The following is a 23,483-nucleotide window of genomic DNA, read 5'->3' on the forward strand; positions in this document are numbered from 1 at the left end:
CTGAACACAACGTAATTACGTTGTTACCTCAATAACCGATAAAAATTTCGCTCACAAATCTTTGCAGTTTGCACGTGCACGTGCACAACTGACAACGCGCGTTCAACCCCCTATTTTTATTTAATTTGTACGTGGGCGGTCGTACTAACGAAAATTAAACATAATCTTTCAAATTATAATATACTAAAAAACCCGTGGTCATAGGGAGGAAACTATAAAAAGCTTTTTTTGAAAGTAAGTTTTTATCCATGAAAAAAACATCCATCCCAACCGAAGATACAGTCGATTTAAATTTAAATGTTAAAACACTTTCAACACAAAGTAATTACCACAAAACTGATCATCAAAATGTCGTTAAAACAATCATTGTACGTGCACGTGCGCGTTCCAACACCGTTACTTATATGGTTACTATGTAACTTCTTATTCTCATCTAATTTGCACGTGGGTGGTCGTGCAAACAAACAAATTCTCTGAATTATAAGTAAGATCATAGATTAAGCCCGTGGTAAAAAAGGGATGAAGCTAGTATAGTAGTTTTTTATTTCTTTGGCAGTCAGTTTTTATCGCATCAAAAAATATCCGTCACAACTGAAGATACAGCCGATTAAAATGTAGCTCGCACTGAACAGACCCGTCGCCACTCTCAGCAGTCAACCATGGCTCATAAAAGCTTAACGCGGCGCCTGGGTCCGTTCACCAACTGTGCTAATGTGAGTGGCGATGTGGTAAGACCCATTTTAACAGCGTGTATATTGATCAAATACAAGCGCGCTAGCTGCTAGCATACTTGTATCATTTAATTTTAAATCAAATTTATTCGGAAATATATTTATTGATTATGTATTGAATTGTATCACGTCGTGACCCTCACGGTCGTTTCACTAGGTTTTACTTTTATCGTCCTGACGATACAGGGGGAGCCGCGCACTCGTGCGCGACGGGTCATACAACGTATGACAACTATTGAATTGGTGATAAATAATAAAATTGTCTTTTCTCAAAAAAAAATTGTCTTTTCTCAACACAACGTAATTACCTCATAGTCAGTGTAATAAGCGCCAAGCGCGAGCACAGAATTTTTTTTCTCCGATTCTACAAAATTTTATACCAATGTTTTAGTCAAGATGTAAATAATTTTTATCCACCGGGTAGCAATGTTAGCTCAGCGTTCATCAAGATCGCGATTTTTACGCCGCGCACTCGTAAAACGCATGAAAAAATCGAATTGACGATAGAAATCGAGCGCTATGCGCATATTATTCGCTTTTTCACTGTTATTTTCTGGTTGATTTCATAAACGTTTTAATTTTGTTTGAAACTCTCGAAACCAAGGATTGTCCACTATTTTACTGCAATTATCTACTTGAAGTTTCTTTTGTTTTATCAAACAGTTTAAAGTGGAATATTTTCTGTGCTTGATTATACACTGTAATTACATGATAGGGCCTTGCTAATGTAAATTGGCAATTACAGATCACTTAAGTTTCCAAATTTATCGCTCAGGTTATGACCTATCTTAAAGTTCAACTGCTTGGTTAAATTAAAGCTGGGCACAAATATCATTTTTGCAAAGAATTCATTCAAAGACATTTTAAAGCAAGTAAAGTAAGTAAGTACAGCACATAGAATATCCTAGAACTTAGAAGTATATTGTTATTCACTTGATCTTTGATTTTATTCTGTGTTTCGGAGTTTTTGTTAAGTAGCAGGGTCCCCTGTGTTTTACTGACCAAATTAAGCCGCAAGTCTATGACTGCCTACCTCATTTTAACTTAATTAAAGAAGTATAGAACTGTATGACGTATGTCTCTCTTACTTTATCCGTTTACCACGTCTGACCGGTTGCCATTTTTCACTCTATGGTTATATACTTCTCTATACATAATTCTGACAGCAAATATAAAAGTGCCAAGTGGGTATCTATGTAATTTTCGTATCATTTTGAATTTAATGGTTACCTTCATACCCAAAGTTTAATGTTAAATCTCACTGTACCATATTCATTAACTTATAGCTTATAACATATTATATGTTTTGATTTTATGTCCCTATACTAGAAGGGTATTCTTCTAACAGTTTTTGACTGACTTGAATGTCCTGCACAGCAGTTTGAAGCTTCTTTAAATTATTTTTATTCTTATCGTATTGCTGTGTAAATTTAATTCTAATTCTAATTCATTTCTTATTCTCACTTTAATTAATTCTCACTTCGTTACTTTTCATAATGAATGTTTTTGGCACATCAGAATGAGCAAATGAATCGGGAGAAATGCTTCCTCTGACTCTGTCAAGTAAGTACATTATTTCCAATGTATTTGTTGTTTTGATAATCTTTCTTCGCTCTTATGAGTGGGTCAATCCTTTGTTTTGATGATATTGTTGACGAAGTGAGAATCTCCACTCAGTGTTTTGAAAACACTGAGTTGAGATTCTCACCTTGTCTCAGAATAGATAAAGGGAACCATCAGAAAATAATTTGGCTTCGATGGAATGAGAAAATTCGAAACAACTTCTGGCCGGGGTTGGAGACCTGGAACGGTTCAAGGGATCCACCAGAAACAAATCTGGCTTTGGCAGACTTTCTGAATATCTAAACACACACACTCATCTCCACTTCTGATATAACTCGGTTTCTGTTTGGAGTAAGGAGCTAATTTTGGGCATCAGGCTGTTGAGTTATTAGCCCAAGACATATTTTTACGCTCTCGCGAGTAGCAATTACAACAGCTAAAATCAAATTAACTCGGTTTCTGATTGGACTTTGGAGTATAAAAGAGCTAAATTTGGGCATAAAATCATCATATTAAGTAGAGCGTAATTAACTCCTCAGACTTCAGGTTAATCAGTTACTACTGTTATATGACCACACCCTTTTGAGCTCTCGTGAGTAACAATAACAGCACTTACAATCAAAATAACTCAGTTTCTGATTAGAGTAAGGAGCTAAACTTGGGCATTGAAGTGTTCTAAATTATCACATTGAGTAGGTAGAATGTTATTTAAAAATCTCAGACATCAGGTTATTGAGCTATAATAGCCCAAAAACTATTCTTACGCTCTTGCGAGTAGCAATTGACGCACTTCATACTAACTGTTCATCTTGGACATGAAATTGTTCAAAATTATCACATTAAGTGGGGTAGAGCATGGTTTTAAAGTCAACATGCTTTAGATTGTTGAGTTATTAGTCCATATCCTATTTTACGGATCATCACATTGAGTGTCGTAGAACATGGTATTAAAATCTTCAGACTTTATGCTGTTGCATTTAAGAAAATATATATATTGAAATGTGGTATTTATATCCCGACAACACAAGTAAGGTGGTTAACCATGTCAGAGCGGCTGACTGTGAGTGATGTGAGCAAATGTGTAAAAGTGAACAAAAGTATTATAACTCATCATAAGGCAAATAATGTTTTAGATAATTATATTAATATTATAAAACAAAGTCTTATGATATTGTTATTATCTTAACAGTTACTGTTGTAACTTACAATTTTAAATTTATATTCCTTGTATTCCTTGTATTCCTTGTATTCCAGTACGTAATATAGGGTGTTAAAGCTGGTATTTCAATATTTGCTCAAGTTTCACAGATATCATCAATTGAGTATTGTGACAAAGTAAACTTATTTGTGCGACTGTATGATATTATCATAATTCCCAGTACTTCCAGATCATCAAGTAATCCTACTGCACTACTCAGCATTCCTTGTCAGGGTGTCCTAAACATTCCTCATATATTTTCTTAAATGCAACAGTATAAAGTCTGAAGATTTTAAAACCAAAATTGAGCAAATATTGAAATACCATGGCTTAAACACCCTATATTACGTACTGGAATACAAGGAATACAAGGAATACGAGGAATATAAATTTAAAATCTTAAGTTACAACAGTAACTGTTAAGATGATAACAATATTATAAGGTTTTGATTTATAATATTAATATAATTTACTGAAAAGAAAAAGAAAGATTTTGAAAATAAATATTTAGTTTACCTGCCTACCTTGCCTAGGTCGGTCCAGATGAAATCTGGAACGAGTTTATTTAGTTTACAGTCCCCTGTTAATGCTTAATTAATTAACACTATTACAACCACGCACCAGTCACATAAATTATTATGTGGTTGTAATACGTTTACAGTGCCACAATTGAAACATCGCAATACTGAATACATGGTAAAAAATAGATTAATTATGTCACCAAAAATATTATAACTCTGTTTACTCCTTGCTGGAAGATAATTAGTTTGTCCAAATTTGTATGATGATAAAGTTAAATTGAATTCTAATAGAGGTATGGTGAACTACAAAATAGGGCATGCATTGTTAATTTCGTCACATAATTTGTTGTGAAAGTTTGTTAATTTTTCGTTCACATCCACATCCTTATTATTGTTGGAATTGATTAATACAAGAAATATAGTAGCCCATACCAGTTTTCTGCATTAAATTTATATTGTTGAGGCACAAAATGGTAATTCTGTCACATTTTTTGTGACTAAGCAAAATTTAAGGTAGCATTGTTAAACTTGAGGTTTGATGTGCTGGACAATAATCTACCACTTATTTTTAAAAGAATATTGAATTCTAATAGAGGTATAGTTCTTCAAAATAGGCACAAGAAAGGTTGACTTCGTCACATCATTTTTTTTTGACAATGTTAATATCAACTGTCCTCTCTTGGATCAATCTGACCAAACGTAAAACGAAGGCAATCGGTTTAAATCTCATATGAAATATTTTCAGGTACTGATTCTATAACGAAGTCTAATCGTCATCTTCTTACAGTGTTCGATGTCTGTGTGAAGGTAAAATGGTGACATCCTCTGGATCAGGCAGAGGTCGAGTGTTATCGGGATTACTACAGATTGATGATCCCGCTCATCGGAGAAGATAAAGGCCTTGCTCAGCAATGGGTAGGGTTTGCAGTTTAGATAGCCATGTGGCACGCTGCAACTTAATTATTCGAGATTCTTCTCGAATAATTTTCAAGACTTGATGTCAATTTATTATTGGAGAAAAAGAAGATTTATGAAGGTGAATAGATGCCAGGGTCGGATTGAGTTGACAAAGCTCAAGATGAAAAGGTAATTTAATACTCAGATCATAATGTTTTGTTGCATTTACCTAGAAGTTAATTGTTTTGGAAATATGCTGTGTAATAAAGTAGTTCTAAAAACATTGAATTAAAGTGGACGCCATCCTTTAGAGAAATTTAAATTTATTACCTTCCCAATCTCGCTTTAACTCTGTATTTTAATGTATTCTTGTGTAAAATTGTATTGATCCCGTTTGATGCGACAAGGTAAAATGCTCTTACCAGGAAAGGAATTTACTCAACGTTTCAATGTTACAACATCGTATTCATGATCTCAAATTATTTGTTATATAGTAGTGTTGAAAGTATTAAAACTGTATGTTAACAAGCATTTAGTTCTTGGAAAGAATTGGCTTATATCTCATAAACTAACAATGATTATTTTAATTCAATCAGGATAAGAAGATTAAGAAGCACAAGTTCAACTCCAATACTTGTTAGAACTGGAGAAAGAAGTACCACACCGTACTCAAAACCCAAACGAGATATCATTGATCTTATTGACGAGGAAGAAACGATGAAAGAACTGCAAGACTGCAAGAGCTCTTAGACAGCTCTCCCACAAAAAGTACAGCCAGCACAGACAGTTTTTGCAACCGAAACGATAACCATACATATCAATATCTTCAAAATCAGTATCTAGGACGTGTAAGGTTAGGTTTTATATTTATTCGCATTTTGAGATGTAACGGCCTTTTCCACATTCAATAGTTCTGAAAATCTGTTTTTGTTTTGCGTCAAATTTCTCTCTCTTCGTTTTAACACTAACAGTACTGCACCCCTTGTACTTGTAACTTGATGCCCGACCATATAGCCAAGGCTCAAACGGCCTACACTGAAATTTCCGATATATTGGATAGTTTCCCGACTATAAATAAAAGCAACAGATCGAAGGAAGACAGTCAAAAGGCGTTTGATAATTCAAAGCTGAAGATTTTCAACCTCATGAAGTCAAGCATTCTGCCTGTTATCACTGATAAGGGTGCTACATCATACACTTACATTGTAAAGGAGAATGTGCGAGTATCGGCTGAGATCAAAGATTTGCAGCTCATAATCAGAGAGTTGCAAACGGAAAACAAGAGCTTGAATGCCCGAGCAGATACGCTAATTGGGACCTATAGTGACGTTGTTGGTGAAGTCAAGACTGTTTTGGAAAACTGGAAGCAAGATCTTGATGTATCAGGTATAGATATGAAGAAAGAAGTGAAGCAGGTCGTTAAAGAACACCTGAAAGAGATTATGACCGAAACTGTCTCCACGATAGTCAAAACAGACAAAATGACAAAAACATTTGCTGACGTTGTGAAGAATACAGAAAGTATCATTGGCCGCGAGACGAAGAAATGTTTCGAGAACAGTTTAGCCTCTGCGCTTAAGGAAAGCCAGTCTGAGATTGTATCTCAGACCACAGCTCGACAGGAAGCTGATGTGTTCGACAAAGAGAAGCGTATCAGGAACGTCGTGATCACTACTGTTCCCGAGAGCTCACTAACAGAGATAAAGGACAGGATCGCAGCCGATAAGCTGATAGCTGCCACGGTTCTAGATGTCACAACCGACCAGATAGAACGCTGCTACAGAGCTGGTCCCCCTCTCGGGTCTGGCTCTAATAAGGAAAGAACAAAGCCACGACCCCTTGTTGTTGTGCTTGCGACACCAGATCTTGCCCGTAGCAAGCACAAGTACGGAAATGGCTGCAAGGTTCTCAAGGATGGTGAGGACTACTGGATAAATCCAGACTTATCCCAGGCTGAAAGAAGGGCGAACTACGAGGCGCGGCAAAAAAGACGGGAGCGGACGAAGGACAGTGGTTCCAAGGGACTATTGACAGGTGGTACGGAATCGGAAAACTCCGGCAACGTTGCGACCTATTAGCTGTCTCTAGTTATAACTCTAAACTAAGAAACAATGCTAGTCATTTTCTGAAAGTTTTTTATTCAAATGCAAATGACTTGAAGAATAAAATCAGTGAACTGCAAATTGTAGCCGAATCCAGCGACTGCAAGGTTTTGGGAATTACAGAAACAATGTTCAGTGCAGATGTGTATGATGCAGAGGTAGCATTAGCGAACTTTAGGCTGTATAGAGTAGATCGATTAACGGGGAAAGGTGGTGGTTCTTGTATATATGTGCATGATTCTATCCAATCTCACAATGTAACAATAAATGTACCTGATTGCATATGTGTCATGCTAAATTCTGATTGTATTGATATTGCATTATTTGTTATATACCGATCCCCTTCATTAACAATCGATAAGTGTCAATCAATGTTATCTAATCTGTCCGTAGCGATTGAAAATCTAGCCCCTAATACCGAACTAATCATGATGGGAGATTTCAATCTTCCTGATGTTGTGTGGGATTTAGGTGTAGTTAAATGTCCGAATAATTCAATTAATCAAAAATTCCTGATTCAACAGTGCTATCTTGATTTTTTCGCAAAACATGATCTCAGTTGGGTTATCGGAGACGATGTTAAAACTCGCAGAAGGAAGGTTTTAACAACAGTGCAATCGTCAACTCTTGACAATGTTATGACTTCAGACCCCGCCATATTTCAGGAAGTTCAAATAACTGCACCGCTGGGAAAATCAGACCATGTGGGAATTATCAGTAAGTGGTCAATTGCTAACCATGATGAGTATGTGACTCAACAGAAGAAGAATTGGTCAAAAGCAAACAAAGATCTAATCATTGATACAGCAGGGCCGCTGCAATGGAGTGCCAATCATGACTTGACTATTGAAGAGCACTGGAATCTGATTCAGGCCAATGCCAACACCATTGCTGAAGCTGTTCCAGTCGTCAAATTGAGGATAAATCGTGCGGGTGCAATAAAATCACGATCGGTCTGGGACAAACCATGTCTAATCAAGGCACGGAAGCTAAAAGAAAAACTGTGGTCTATTTTTGAAAACGACCCGACATCAAAAAACCTGAATCATGCACTACATCAGCAGAGTGCTTACGAGAAGAAGCAACAGCAGCTCATGATATGCTATGAGAATAAAGCAGCAGCCCAGCTAAAAATAAATCCAAAAGCTTTCTACAGCTATATGAACTCCAAGCGCAAGATTAGGGCTGCAATATCTGGAATCAGAGATGCTAGTGGGGATGAACTCCACTCAGCACATGATATGGCTAACCAACTTGGGATTTTCTTTGAGAGCACGTTTGTAAAGGAGGATCAGGCCTCAATACCTGACCCACTACCCGGAGACAGCGCAAAGGAGACGATTCCTGACCTGAAATTCAATACAAGTGAAGTTCAAGATCAACTTCGTAAAGTTAACATCTGGAAGTCCGTTGGACCTGATGATATACACCCCAAGCTTTTGAAAACACTAGCCGAAAACAAACAGTTTGCTGATTCAGTCACAGCACTGTTCCAAAAATGCTACAACGAGGGAAAGATTCCCGAAATCTGGAAGCAGGCAAATGTCACTGCATTGCATAAAAAGGGGGATAAATCCCAAGCCAGCAATTATCGCCCTATTAGCCTAACATGCGTTCTTTCCAAGATCTTTGAGAGGTTTTTAAGGAACCATATTCTAACTCACGTATCCCCCATGATTGTGAATGAACAACACGGTTTCCTACCAAAAAGATCCTGCGTCTCGAACCTACTGGAATGTATGGACATTGTCAGTGAGATACTAGAGAAGGACGGGTCAGCTGATATACTGTATCTCGATTTTCAGAAGGCTTTCGATTCTGTACCACACAAACGATTGCTGAGAAAATTACAATCCTTTGGAATATCTGGCAACACCCTTGCAGTCGTGGAAGACTTTCTAACAGGAAGAACATTTCGCGTCAGGGTTGGATCATCATTTTCTAGAGTGTTTGCTGTAACATCTGGGGTCCCTCAAGGAACCGTGCTGGGCCCCCTGCTCTTCCTGCTCTTCATAAATGATCTCCCTGATGGAATTGAGAGCTTCGTATCACTCTTTGCTGACGATCTTAAGCTAGTAACGAGCACAGCTAAGCACAGTGTTGCACAAGATGATATACTGAAACTCAATGCGTGGGAGAAGGAATGGTTCCTAAGATTCAATGTGAAGGATGGCAAGTGTAAGGTACTACATATTGGGCGTAACAATCCAATGCACGAGTACTTCATGAATGGGGAATGCCTCCCCCAAGTGAAGGCAGAAAAGGATCTTGGAGTTCTAACTACCAGAAACCTGGACTGGAGTGATCATATAGATAAGTCCGTGAAAAAAGCAAAGTCTGTTATAGGCTGGATCAAACGAAGTTTGATCTGCCGTAACAAATTTGTTATGCTAAATGTCTACAGAACTCTAGTTCGACCTCACAACGAATACGCTGTGCAAGTGTGGAATCTACCAGCAGAGCAAGGAAACTGGAGGACTATTAAGAAGATAAAAGATGTTCAGAGAGAATTTACACGAATAATCGACGGGATTGGTATCCTACCATACGATGAGAGACTGAGAATCCTCCAGTTAACAACACTACTGGAGCGCCGTATGAGGGGTGATCTTATTGAAACCTTAAAAATAACGACGGGTAAAGTGGACTATGGACAAGATCTTTTCAGGATATCACGTAGCGGTACCAAGATCCTAAAAGATAAAAGAGGAAATCAGGTCCTCAGTAACCGTGTTGCCAATTACTGGAACAAAGTACCAAGTTCGGTTAAAGAAGCCAGTTCAGTAGATGCATTCAAAGCTCGACTTCAATGTTATAAAAATGAACTGATAGCGAGTGGAGCATCGTCAAAGGGTCACTTCTGGGATCTCAGCGAAACCTTGATGTCAAAAATAAATACATGTGAGCATGATTCATATGCACATTTCATGTCTAATAACCCATTGATTGCTAAATACCGAGGAATCAATGTTTCTTGATTGTTAAATTCAGAACTACATGTTAACGTCCTAAAAATAATTAATCATTAAATGTTCCGGATAGGAACATTTTTCTTTTTGATAATATTGTGCGAACTGCAATAGCGTAGAGTGCAGTTGGGTTTCAAGTTTTGTCGAGATGGCCATGTGGCCATAATCCTATTATTATTATTATTAATAAATCTGTCGGAAATCCGAATTTATCTTACTGCAATCACTTGCTGATATATCAGTTATCTGCGCTTATCGGCAACGGGCCGTTATATTCTATTAATGCTTTTCAAACAAAGTTACAACGAATTCTTCATGTCGTGCATCCTGGGTTTGAACAGGATATGGCCGTTTAAAATATTTCCATCACGTTACATTACATAATTCTCAATAAATGTAATAGATTTTTAGTGTTGTAATTAGTTTAAAGTTTTAATCGGTCTCGCAGCTCTATTCTATATTTGCCTAACTCATTTAAGAGTGAGCAGACGACAGTATAAAAAACAGCAGACGACATGGCACCAATTTGGGGAGGACCAACTCCATTTCAACGGATCATACATCTTACATGATTATATATCTTAAACATCGTTTTTGATTTATTAGATTTGTTCCATTACATAAGCAAATAAACGGATAGTAATTGTACATCATGTTGCCAGTTATGATAATCCAGGATAACTGCACTGGATAAAGGGAATAAAGGTCACTTTTCCTTAACATTTTAAAAGCTTGCACATACCAAGGTAATTTATGTAGTTAAAGTGGATACCTCCCGAACTACCGTAATTTTATGTACTGAACGGATTAAAAATCTTAAATACGTCCTTCGAGGTCACATTTCACAGGACAAAAAATGCCTACCCATTTTATTTGAATATTAATAAGTTATTTGAATATTAATAAGTCCGGCATTAACCTGAATTATTCTTAATATCATAACTCGCAAGGTCTTGTGAAAGGATTAGGGAACGTATTTTAACTTAAAAACTTTATTGCTGATATCTAACTGAGAAGGAAATCTGCTGTATTTTTGTTATAAATTTATTCGAATCATAGTATATAATATTATGAGTAATGGTTTTTAAAATATTTCTTATCTGATGATGTGATAAAATTGTTTATGAGAAAGAAACCAGTTTTGAGGCGTAAAAATGAAGAGGACTTAAAGACTGTACATTTTTCACCGTTGAATAAAACTTAAATATATGGAATGATTAAAAAAAGCAGCCGCAACCTCGCTATTCAGCAAGTCTTGTTGTATGAAACAAATATTATATTGACTGCTAGTAAAATAGACATTTCAACTTTTAAATTTTAAACTGTAAAAGCATCTCTCGATTCGATTCGATTTAGGGTCTGATTATATAGCTTCATATTCGATTTGAGCTTCATATATGACTGTTAATGACTGTACATATTGTTTTAACTGAAATTAAGTTCAATCAAATGCAATCAAATGCGCCGTTTATTTTTGAAAACACAAAAATAGCAGAGAAATTCCCTCTTCCATTAGACATGTAACTTAAACTTCAGTTTGACTTCTGTGCTGCTGTTACTGCTAGGAAGGCATTCTTTTTATTTTACATACAAGCTATAAATAATTGCTTATTTTACGGATGTAGTATATCTAAGATTTTATCCAGTATGTATAATATACATACTGGATACAATGTTAGACCTCAACTTATGGCTCTGAACTTTTACTCACCGGCCTCACTATAGTTTAGCATGGTTTAAGTAGATAATTAAGCTAGTAGCTGAAAAAATAAGCATGAAACCTGTAGCTTAAAGTCCTTAAAGTCTGATAATAAAATTCTGGTGAAATACCGGACTTGGATATTAGAATTAGAATTAAATTTGGATATAAACTTATATTGCACCGAGTGCCCATTTCAGAAAATCACCGAGCACCAGCTCATGTATAATTTAGGCATTTAACCGTTATTAAACGCGCTCATGCCACAACGTTCCGAAAGATATCGCTCTGTCAGAATAAGAAATTACTGAAGGGCAGTCGTCACTCACCAAATCATGGTGCAAATAGTATTGGATCTCATAAGAGTTGCGAAAATAACAAGAGAGCTTTTCGAATATGTTGCAAGAAAATCTGACCGAAAGGATCGTGGCCGTACTGCAAAAAGAAAAGGTTCGCCATTTTGTTGTTTGCTGAGAATAAGAACCATATGCTTTTTGGACGAATTAGCGCTGGCGCGCGCGCCAAATTTATTAGTTGTATGTAAAAAGTTGATGCGGTAACACTTAAATCTGAACGTGAACTCTTCGTAGCGCGGATCACTGGAATTTTCATTTTGAAATAACTCGCATACCAATGCAGGAATTCATAATATGAAGGTGTAGGACTCATATCACATCATAACATATTGATGAGATAAATATTGGTATCAAAATTTTACCAAAAAACTCATCGGATGATGGTAAGAAAACGTTTTTACACATTGACAGTCAAAAACAAAAAAAAATAATATCAGTGTCAAATTAAGCGAGTGAAAATTGCTACCCGGTGGTTTTCGATGCTTCCGTATCCCCCGCACACTTTAAAAAGCATACAAACGATATTCGGACAAAAAAATTCTGTGCTCGCGCTTGGCGCTTATTACACTGACTAATAAGTAAGATATAAAATGCCCGTGGTCACAGTACAGATACAGCCAATTAAAATGTAGCTCGCACTGATCAAAACAACGTAATTACTACAAAAGTACAAAGTCGATCAAAATATCGCTCAAAAATCTAGAGTATTAACGCGTAATCTGTTATACTCTTAAAATATTTGTTTCAAGACCGTCAACAAGTTCAACTCGGCGTGCGTTTTGGTACAAATTTGAATTGCTTAAATATTAATCGTTTTAGCGTTTAAATGTAAAATTTTGATTTTGACCTCAAACTTTAATGTCGGCGCCACAATCGTTTCTTGTATTTTGATTATTTTCTTTGGGAATAGAACTTTGAGTACCTCAATCTTGTGCTATCCTCAGTGACCAGGACCCCGTAAAGTGTTAAGCTGTAAGATGGTCATTCTACTATTCTAGGAAAAAAAATCATCAAAACAGTGAAATTTGGGTCGCGGAAAACTAAAATTCGAATATGGCCTACTAGTAGGACATATTCAAAATTTTCATTGCATCAAAATTGTCTCCGGATATACTGGTTCCAGTACCTTGATCTTAAAATATATATCTGCTACAGCTGTATACAGTGTCCAGCTCTGTTATCCTTAAAAAGAAAACGTATTTTGTTCAGTGTTCAAGTTGTCAACAAGTTTAAAACATGCGAGACATTTTCGATTGATTTTTTCAGCTAATTAAATTATTTGGTCGACCATAATGTACGGGTAACTTTGTATCAATATTGGTTCACATTCATGTATGTGACCAGTAACAGGGTCTCAACTCCCATTTAGGGACAATTCCAGATTTAAAATTCAAAAATTACACCCTTAGAAAGTTAGAAGTTGTAACAATAGAATTGTTAACAATTAAGGTAAAATGTAATGTTACACTTCATTCCAACACACTGCGTGTATCAGATAACATTCCTCCAGATTTAATTATCATTATTATTGAACAGATCACCTCTCCCAATAGGCGCCGATTAATTAATATTGTGATCCATAGATTTCAGATGATTGAGATAGAAACTACAAAGTCCTTGGAGTGGTTCAACGAATTAGAGCCTACTTATAACAGCTCTTAACTTCGTATATACTGGAAAAGCGTTCAAATGTAACAGTTCTATTGTTCTCTTTTGTTTTTAAGAAGCTTAATTGATACGCTGTGGACCATTAGTCAACATTAACAAACTGTATGGTAATCGGTAGCCGTTATTGTTTCTAAATGCCCCTAGGTTAAATAATTGCAGATCAGAGGAGACTTGAGGAATTAAGGCAAAGCACTCTCACACAGTTCTCTAACACAGTTTTAACAAAAATTCCTGACATAACAACAAATTCCAACTTTAAGAACAATGGACTTCCATTGTTAATGTTTCTTACAACTGGAGGATCAATCCCCCTCGCCAGTTAGCATTTCTTGATAACGTTTCCGATATTGCAAATTGTATATGGGCAGAGTGCTCAGTGCATAGTAACACCTTTTTTAAAAACCTTTCAAAGCAAATCCTTTTTCTGCGAGCTACTAAAATTAGAAAGTCACTTAGAATACCAGTTTTGCGATCAACTTTCCAACAGCTAATATTAAGCAGTTTTTGAAACAACTGCGTTACAAATGGAAGATTAATTTCAAATAATTTTTCCGAAGCTCAAACATTGCTCAAACATTGCTCAAACATTGCTCAAAGTTCAAACATTGCTTCCATTTGGTAAGTCGAACCGGCCTTCTGGGTTGGGATTGATATGCCGTTGATATGTGTTTTAAAACCCTGTGGTTGATACACTGTACACTGCCCCTTTATTCACTTTGTGATTACGACATAAAGAATTAAAAATAATGTACGTGCTCGTGGTAATTTTACAAAACTGTTAATTTTATTCCACTTTTAACTAGAGGAATGAAACTTTAAAACGTCACATATGAGGCGGCGAGGTTACAATAATTCGTTCACAACATTAGAGGACGTCTCTGAAGCCGATACTGATGTAGAAGGTTAGTTCCTTCACAGCAGGGATTACAGTTACACTGATCTAAAAGATAAATTTGCTTGTCTGTACAATCTGCCGACTTAGAGTTATTCATCCCCATTTATAAGCTGACGATAGTAATAGTGTTAATCTGCTTGACAATTTAAGCCCTCAAATTTTGGAGCAAACTACATAATATGTATTAAAGTATTAACCGAAATATTGCCCATTCCAGAGCTCGAGTCAGTGGAAATGAGTGCGGATATGGAAGTAGAAGTGAGCCTGGAGGCGTCTCTGCCATCAGTGGAACTTAACCATACCTTTGAAACTCATGAACCAGAAACCCCGACAGGTATGAGGTCTATAAAGTAAATATTGATATAATTATAGAGGTACCCTTGAGATATAAAATAGGGGTTGTTAAGATTTCAATTAAAATATTGATTAGATCGAAGTTCAGTCAGAATTTGATAAAAACCTGTGCTAGTTTTCAATTTGTGCCCGATTTAAACGATACATTTCAGCTGATGATGTCCTCAGGGAACAACTCCAGGCTGCCGAAGAGAATTTTGTCAAAACAGTAGATGACATACACGTTGAAATTGTGGACTTTGTATTGCATGCAGCCACGGATATCAACAGTGAGAAAGTAGCAGCCATAGACAAGCTTTGCATGGAATTTGAAGAATCATCTGCCAAATTACAAGACAAAACACCAGCTAATTTTGGAGTAGACAAAGCAACAGAAAATGAAACAAAAGCTCTGGAAGACGCAACTTCTGAGGCTAAAGTCGAGACACTAAAATTGTTGAAACTGAAATTCCAGTTGATCAGGTTAAAGCACCTAATGTTGATATCGAAACACCAGATGGTAAAATCGAAACAACCAAACAAATCACTCCGTGAGGATATCTACGATTGTGTTGACCAACCTCCAAAATTGAAAAGCCAGCTGACAGATATGAAGTCTAAAGTAGAGACGCTCAAAGCTGAAGTCAAAGAAATGATGTTGGATATCGGAGAACCAGAAATACAAGTTGAAAAACCAGAAATGGAAGATGAAGAGTTTTTAGAACAGGCGAAGAAGTTTTTTGAAAAAGCTAACAAGCAGCTGATGTTAGCTGAACCAAATGTTGAAATTGCAGTTCCAGCTGTCGAAGAGTTTTTAAAACAGGCAAGAAATTTTTTTGAAGAGGCATATCAAGACCTGATGTTAGTCGAAATGAAAACACCAGCTGTTGAAACAGGAAAACAAGCTTGTGAACAGTTTCTAGAACAGGCAAAGAATTTCTATCAAGACCAAGAGGCATTTATAAATATGAGGAGACCAGTAGAATTCAAAACACTAACTGTCGAAGTTGAGGCACAAAATGTCCAAAACGAAGCACCAGATATGAAAATCGAAGCACCGGTTGTCGAATCAGAAACACCGACCATGGAAATCGAAAGACCAACAGAAGAAGTTGAAACACCAGCTATCGAAATCGAAGCACGAGCTTTAGAGATAAAGATTCCAATATGTCAGGTTGGATCGCCAGATTATGAAGTTTTAACACCAGATTCCGAAATCGGAGCACCGTTTGTCGAATTCGAAAGATCAGCTGAAGAAGTTGAAACATCAGCTGTCGAAATCGAAGCACCAGCTTTAGAGATAGAGATTCCAGCTGACCAGGTTGAATCGCCAGATGATGAAGTTTTAACACCAGATTCCGAAATCGGAGCACCGTTTGTCGAATTCGAAAGATCAGCTGAAGAAGTTGAAACATCAGCTGTCGAAATCGAAGCACCAGCTTTAGAGATAGAGATTCCAGCTGACCAGGTTGAATCGCCAGATGATGAAGTTTTAACATCAGATTCCGAAATCGGAGCACCGTTTGTCGAATTCGAAAGATCAGCTGAAGAAGTTGAAACACCAGCTGTCGAAATCGAAGCACCAGCTTTAGAGATAGAGATTCCAGCTGACCAGGTTGAATCGCCAGATGATGAAGTTTTAACATCAGATTCCGAAATCGGAGCACCGTTTGTCGAATTCGAAAGATCAGCTGAAGAAGTTGAAACACCAGCTGTCGAAATCGAAGCACCAGCTTTAGAGATAGAGATTCCAGCTGGTCAGGTTGAATCGCCAGATGATGAAGTTTTAACATCAGATTCCGAAATCGGAGCACCGTTTGTCGAATTTGAAAGACAAGCTGAAGAAGTTGAAACACCAGCTGTCGAAATCGAAGCACCAGCTTTAGAGATAGAAATTCCAGCTGACCAGGTTGAATCGCCAGATGATGAAGTTTTAACATCAGATTCCGAAATCGGAGCACCGTTTGTCGAATTTGAAAGATCAGCTGAAGAAGTTGAAACATCAGCTGTCGAAATCGAAGCACCAGCTTTAGAGATAGAGATTCCAGCTGACCAGGTTGAATCGCCAGATGATGAAGTTTTAACACCAGATTCCGAAATCGGAGCACCGTTTGTCGAATTCGAAAGATCAGCTGAAGAAGTTGAAACATCAGCTGTCGAAATCGAAGCACCAGCTTTAGAGATAGAGATTCCAGCTGACCAGGTTGAATCGCCAGATGATGAAGTTTTAACATCAGATTCCGAAATCGGAGCACCGTTTGTCGAATTCGAAAGATCAGCTGAAGAAGTTGAAACACCAGCTGTCGAAATCGAAGCACCAGCTTTAGAGATAGAGATTCCAGCTGACCAGGTTGAATCGCCAGATGATGAAGTTTTAACACCAGATTCCGAAATCGGAGCACCGTTTGTCGAATTTGAAAGACAAGCTGAAGAAGTTGAAACACCAGCTGTCGAAATCGAAGCACCAGCTTTAGAGATAGAGATTCCAGCTGGTCAGGTTAAATCGCCAGATGATGAAGTTTTAACACCAGATTCCGAAATCGGAGCACCGTTTGTCGAATTCGAAAGATCAGCAGAAGAAGTTGAAACATCAGCTGTTGAAGTCGAAGCACCAGCTTTAGAGATAGAGATTCCAGCTGATCAGGTTGCAAAAGTTGAAAGTGAAACGGCGAAAGCGATTTGGGCAGAGGGTCCGGGATTGATGGGCTGCTTTGTGGGTGATCGAGGCTACTTCCAAGTCTTCAACGAAGATGCTGGAAAAGGTACACTGAGTATGCGAGTTAAAAGACCCAATGCCAAATCCGACTCCGGGAAGTGGAAGGGCGCGAAACGGGTGATTTCCTGTGATTATAACCCAAAAATAGCTGGAGAATACACTATCCAAATTAAGTGGAAGCACGAACATATCAAGGGCAGTCCATTCATAATACAAGTCAATAAACGTCCAGAAATCGAAATCGAAGCACCAGATGTTGCAATTGAAGCCCCGGTTGTCGAATCAGAAAGACCAGCTGAGGAAGTTGAAACACCAGCTGAGGAAGTTGAAACACCAGCTGAGGAAGTTAAAACACCGGCTGAAGAAGTTGAAACACCGACTGAGGAAGTTGAAACACCTGATATTGCGATCGAAGCCTCGGTTGTCGAATCAGAAAGACCAGCTGAGGAAGTTGAAACACCGACTGAAGAAGTTGAAACACCAGCTGAGGAAGTTGAAACACCTGATATTGCGATCGAAGCCTCGGTTGTCGAATCAGAAACACCAGCTGAGGAAGTTGAAACACCGGCTGAGAAAGTTGAAACACCAGCTGAGGAAGTTGAAACACCTGATATTGCGATCGAAGCCTCGGTTGTCGAATCAGAAAGACCAGCTGATGAAGTTGAAACACCGGCTGAAGAAGTTGAAACACCAGCTGAGCAAGTTGAAACACCTGATATTGCGATCGAAGCCCCGGTTGTCGAATCAGAAAGACCAGCTGAGGAAGTTGAAACACCGGCTGAAGAAGTTGAAACATCAGTTGTTGGAATTGAAACACCAGCTGCCGAAAACGAAATGCAAGAAGCGATATGGGCAAAAGGTCCAGGCTTGATAAACTGTTTTGTGGGAGATAAGGGTGACTTCAAAGTTTTCACGCAAAATGCAGGACACGGTATTCTAAGTGTGGAAGTGAAGGGACCCAGGGGTAAATATCAAGTAAGTAAGTGGAAGGGAGCTAAACAAACCGTAACTTATAGATACAACCCAGAGGCGGCCGGAAAGTACACTATCAACATCAAGTGGGAGGAAGAACATATCAAGGGTAGTCCATTCAGGATAAAAGCCAGAAAAGGTCCAGCAATCAAAACAGAAACACCAGTACTTGAAATCGAAGCACCAGCAATTGAATTAGAAAAACCGGCTGTCGAAATCGATGGATCAGTTGTTGAATCAGAAAGAGCAACTATGGAAACTGAAAAACCAGCTGTGGAAGTTGAAACACCAGCTGCCGAAATCGAAACGTTGGAGGCGATAACGGCAAAGGGTCCGGGCTTGATAGACTGTTTTGTGGGAGATAAGGGCGACTTCGAAGTTATCACCAAAGATGCAGGACATGGTACATTAACTGTGCAAGTGAATGGACCCAGAGGTAAATATCAAGTAATAAAGTGGAGAGGAGCAAAACGGACAGTAACCTATAGATACAACCCAGAAGTAGCTGGAAAGTACACTATTAACATCAAGTGGGAGGAAGAACATATCGTAGGCAGTCCATTTAAGGTAAAAGTCAGGAAACGTTTATCAATAAAAACCACCGAAACACAAAACTTGATATGGGCAGAAGGTTCGGGCTTAATGGACTGTTTTGTGGGTGATCCAGGTGACTTAAAGATCTTTAACAGACAACCTGGACAAGGTACAATAAGTGTGCGAGTGAAGGGACCCAGAGCCAGACCTCAAGTAATTAAGTGGAAGGAAGCGAAACAGACCATTACCTGCAAATACAGTCCAAAAGTAGCGGGAAAGTACGACATCAATATCAAGTGGGAAGAAGAACATATCATAGGCAGTCCATTCAAGATAAAAGTCAGGAAACGTTCAGCAAACGAAATCGAAACACCAGCTGTTGAAGTTGAAACACCAGCTGTGGAAGTTGAAACACCAGCTGTGGAAGTTGAAACGCCAGCTGTCGAAATTGAGGCACCAGCTGTGGAAATCGAGGCACCAGCTGTGGAAGTTGAAGCACCCTCTGTAGAAGTTGAAACACCAGCTTTCGAAATTGAAGCTTCAGCTGTGAAAGTTGAAACACCAGCCATCGAAATCGAAGCACCCTCTGTAGAAGTTGAAACACCAGCTTTTGAAATCGAAGCACCAGCTTTGGAAGTTGAAACACCAGCTTTTGAAGTTGAAACACCAGCTATCGAACTCGAAGCAGCAGTTGTGGAAGTTGAAATACCAGCTTTTGAAATTGAAAAATCAGCTATCGAAATCGAAGGACCAGCTGTTGAGATTGAAACACAAGCTGTAGAAATCGAGGCACCAGCTGTGGAAGTTGAAACACCAGCTATCGAAATCGAAGCAGCAGCTGAGGAAATTGAAACACCAGCTATCGAAATCGAAGCACTAGCTGTAGAAGTTAAAACACCAGCTATCGAAATCGAGGCACCAGCGGTTCAGATTGAAACACCAGCCATCGAAATCGAAGCACTAGCTGTAGAAGTTGAAACACCAGCTATCGAAATCGAGGCACCAGCGGTTGAGATTGAAACACCAGCCCTCGAAATCGAAGCACCTTCTGTAGACGTTGAAACACCAGATGTAGAAATCGAAGCACCAGCTGTAGAAGTTGAAACGCCAGCTATCGAAATCGAGGCACTAGCTGTAGAAGTTGAAACGCCAGCTATCGAAATCGAGGCACCAGCTGTTGAGATTGAAACACCAGCCATCGAAATCGAAGCAACAGCTGTTGAGATTGAAACACCAGCTATCGAAATCGAAACACCTGCTGTGGAAGTTGAAACATCAGCTATCGAAATCGAAGCAGCAGCTGTTGAGATTGAAACACCAGCCATCGAAATCGAAGCACTATCTGTAGAAGTTGAAACACCAGCTATCGAAATCGAGGCACCAGTGGTTGAGATTGAAACACCAGCCATCGAAATCGAAGCACCTTCTGTAGACATTGAAACGCTAGATGTAGAAATCGAAGCACCAGCTGTAAAAGTTGAAACGCCAGCTATCGAAATCGAGGCACCAGCTGTAGAAGTTGAAACGCCAGCTATCGAAATCGAGGCACCAGCTGTTGAGATTGAAACACCAGTCATAGAAATCAAAGCAGCAGCTATGGAAATTGAAACACCAGCTGTAGAAATCGAAGCACCAGCTGTGGAAGTTGAAACACCAGCTATCGAAATCGGGGCACTAGCTGTTGAGATTGAAACACCAGCTATCGAAATCGAAGCACCAGCTGTAGAAGTTGAAACGCCAGCTTTCGATATCAAAGCAGCAGCTATCGAACTCGAAGCACCAGCTGCTGAAGTTGAAACACCGGCAATCGAAATAGAGGCACCAGCTGTTGAAGTTGAAACACCAGCATTCGAAATCGATGCACCAGCTGTTGAGATCGAAGCACCAGCTATCGAAATCGTGGCACCAGCTGTTGAGATTGAAACAACAGTCATCGAAATTGAAGCAGCAGCTATGGAAATTGAAACACCAGCTGTAGAAATCGAAGCACCAGCTGTGGAAGTTGAAACACCAGCTATCGAAATCGGGGCACTAGCTGTTGAGATTGAAACAACAGCTATAGAAATCGAAGCACCAGCTGCAGAAGTTCAAACACCAGCTTTAGATATCGAAGCAGTAGCTATCGAACTCGAAGCACCAGCTGTTGAAGTTGAAACACCAGCTATAGAAATCGATGCACCAGCTGTTGAGATTGAAACACCAGCTATCGAAATCGAAGCACCAGCTGCTGAAGTTGAAACACCAGCTTTCAAAATTGCAACTCCAGCTGTGGAAGTTGAAACACCAGCTATCGAAATCGAGGCACCAGCTGTAGAAGTTGAAACACCAGCTTTCGAAATCAAAGCAGCAGCTATTGAACTCGAAGCACCAGTTGTTGAAGTTGAAACACCAGTTGTAGAAATTGAAGCACCCTCTGCAGAAATCGAAGCTCCAGCTATCGAAATCGAGGCACTAGCTGTAGAAATCAAAATTTTGGCTGACCAGGCTTACGATTAGTCTTTACAGCTGTTACAGTACATAATTGTGCCATTAGAGCATTAGGATTTTAGGACTGAACTTATTGAATAATTTGTATGATACTTGATCTTAATTTAATTGCTTCGCGGGAAACCAGATTTTGTGAATACGTTATTTACATTAAATGTTTGTGAATAGTGGACCTTGAGGGTGAAAATAACAAGTACAAATATTGATAAACAGACTGGTATTTTTAGTTCGTTTATAATTTCTTCCGTTTTTCTTGATGCTTAATTATTTTATGCGATTTACACTTTATTACTCCAAAGGTTTTTCGTAATGATTGCAATCTTAGTGAAAGTGAGTGGTGAAATTAGGTGAAATTTCTCTTAATGTCAGATTATTTACCTTAATTGTTTATCGTCTTCTTATTTTTGAGAAAGTTTATTGTTTATTGCATTTAGATAAAAATATTGTATTATTGTTTGAAAAGAAAAAGTAAAACACCTTTTCACGTCACTTCACAACAGCTGAAATTATTTTAACGTGGCCTTCAAAATAGGTCACTATTGCGTTCTCTCCATCACGCAGGTCTCACAAAAAGTAGTTCTATTAGCTCATTAGCTATTCAGTGAAACGGCAACTCATTCTATCAAGTTTTAAACTAATTTCACAACTACAATTAAATAGATTTATTGAGGACGTTACAGAAGGAATGTATTTAATGTAATTATGGAGGAGTCCTAACTCTCCTCACGTCCGTAAATGGAGTTTTCTTTGTATCATATCTGTCGTTAAGGGTCGCTTATATTAGAGTTTATAAACGAAGGGATATTGATTTGGGGGTGTGGCAGGGAGGAAGGAGGGGACTTTTTTGTTTGTTTATTAAGTAGGCACATACTCTCAAACTTTATCGTAATATTTTGAATATGGTAGAAAAAAGTAGGTACTAGGTAAGGATAGAAAAGTTCTTTATAAAGAGGTGGTTCATAGTGAAAATCAGCGGTTTTTACCTGGTCGGTAGACACCATACACTTCAACCTCTGCCAGATTGACCTCTCCTACATACCCCTCTTTTCTTATTTCAATCTTATCACCAACTCCTTCTTTGAAAAATTCGTAGCATGGTTTTTCTTCCACTATTTTTCCAACGCTAATCTTTGGTCCGTCCTTATTCACAATGAAAACATAAAATCCCACAATTCTTTCTTTACAGCAGTCCAACCTATTGATCAGTCTGATAGCGGATATTCTGGTTGTGAAAGGTAGGAAGATCGTTATGCTGAATCCATTAGGATGACCTTTTCCCTCTGTAAAAGTATTGTACTTTCCATCGTAGAGGTTGGTGCTTGGATAGCTAGGGTTTTCGGTTGTCATTTCAATGCTCTTTATTGCGACATCTGTTGTGAAGGGAAATTTATATTAGGGCTTATATTGACAGAAATGGTATTGAGTTGGGGAGGGGCACTTTTTTGTCTGTTTATTAAGTGGGCATATGCTCTCAAATTTTATCGTAATATTTTGAAAAATGGAAAACTCCGGTAGGGTAAGAAGATAAATATTCGTGAAACATCCACTAGTAGGGTTAGGATGTCACTGTAACATCCACTAGTAGGGTTAGGATGTCACTGTCACGAAATGGATTGTCTGTGGTATAACAGTTGCAAAGTTCTTTATAAAGAGGTGGTTCATAGTGAAAATCAGCGGGTTTTACCTGGTCGGTAGACACCGTACACTTCAACCTCTGCCAGATTGACCTCTCCTACATACCCCTCTTTTCTTATCTCAATCTTATCACCATCTCCTTCTTTGAAAAATTCGTAGTATGATTTTTCTTCCACTATTTTTCCAACGCTAATCTTTGGTCCGTCC

General features: G+C 38.3%; 2 protein-coding genes across 2 annotated transcripts in view; one reads left to right on the forward strand and one right to left on the reverse strand.

Moving 5' to 3' along the window:
• Positions 1–10,388, reverse strand: part of LOC134824618 (calcineurin subunit B type 1-like) — a 132,166-nt gene extending 121,778 nt beyond the window's left edge. The window contains exon 1 of the mRNA XM_063836547.1: positions 10,368–10,388. The gene's annotated coding sequence lies outside the window, so the exon portion shown is untranslated. The remainder of the gene's footprint in view (positions 1–10,367) is intronic.
• A 4,117-nt stretch (positions 10,389–14,505) lies between these two features.
• On the forward strand, positions 14,506–21,650 carry LOC134824544 (neuroblast differentiation-associated protein AHNAK-like). The gene is made up of 4 exons (XM_063836453.1): positions 14,506–14,606; positions 14,817–14,933; positions 15,106–16,547; positions 16,842–21,650. Exons 1-4 carry the CDS (start codon positions 14,534–14,536, stop codon positions 21,648–21,650), a joined length of 6,441 nt encoding a protein of 2,146 aa, XP_063692523.1. The 5' UTR covers positions 14,506–14,533.
• The last annotated feature ends 1,833 nt before the right edge of the window (positions 21,651–23,483 follow it).

Source organism: Bolinopsis microptera, chromosome 12, assembly GCF_026151205.1.
Source record: "Bolinopsis microptera isolate Bmic1 chromosome 12, MBARI_Bmic_1.0, whole genome shotgun sequence".
Lineage (NCBI taxonomy): Eukaryota > Metazoa > Ctenophora > Tentaculata > Lobata > Bolinopsidae > Bolinopsis > Bolinopsis microptera.

Excerpts from the sequence above, each read along its gene's own strand:
- LOC134824544 (XM_063836453.1), top strand. The coding sequence starts at position 14,534 with ATGAGGCGGCGAGGTTACAATAATTCGTTCACAACATTAGAGGACGTC. Across the intron at positions 14,607-14,816 it reads AGCCGATACTGATGTAGAAG|AGCTCGAGTCAGTGGAAATG; the intron begins GTTAGTTCCTTC and ends TGCCCATTCCAG. Across the intron at positions 16,548-16,841 it reads TAGAGATTCCAGCTGACCAG|GTTGAATCGCCAGATGATGA; the intron begins GTTGAATCGCCA and ends CCAGCTGACCAG.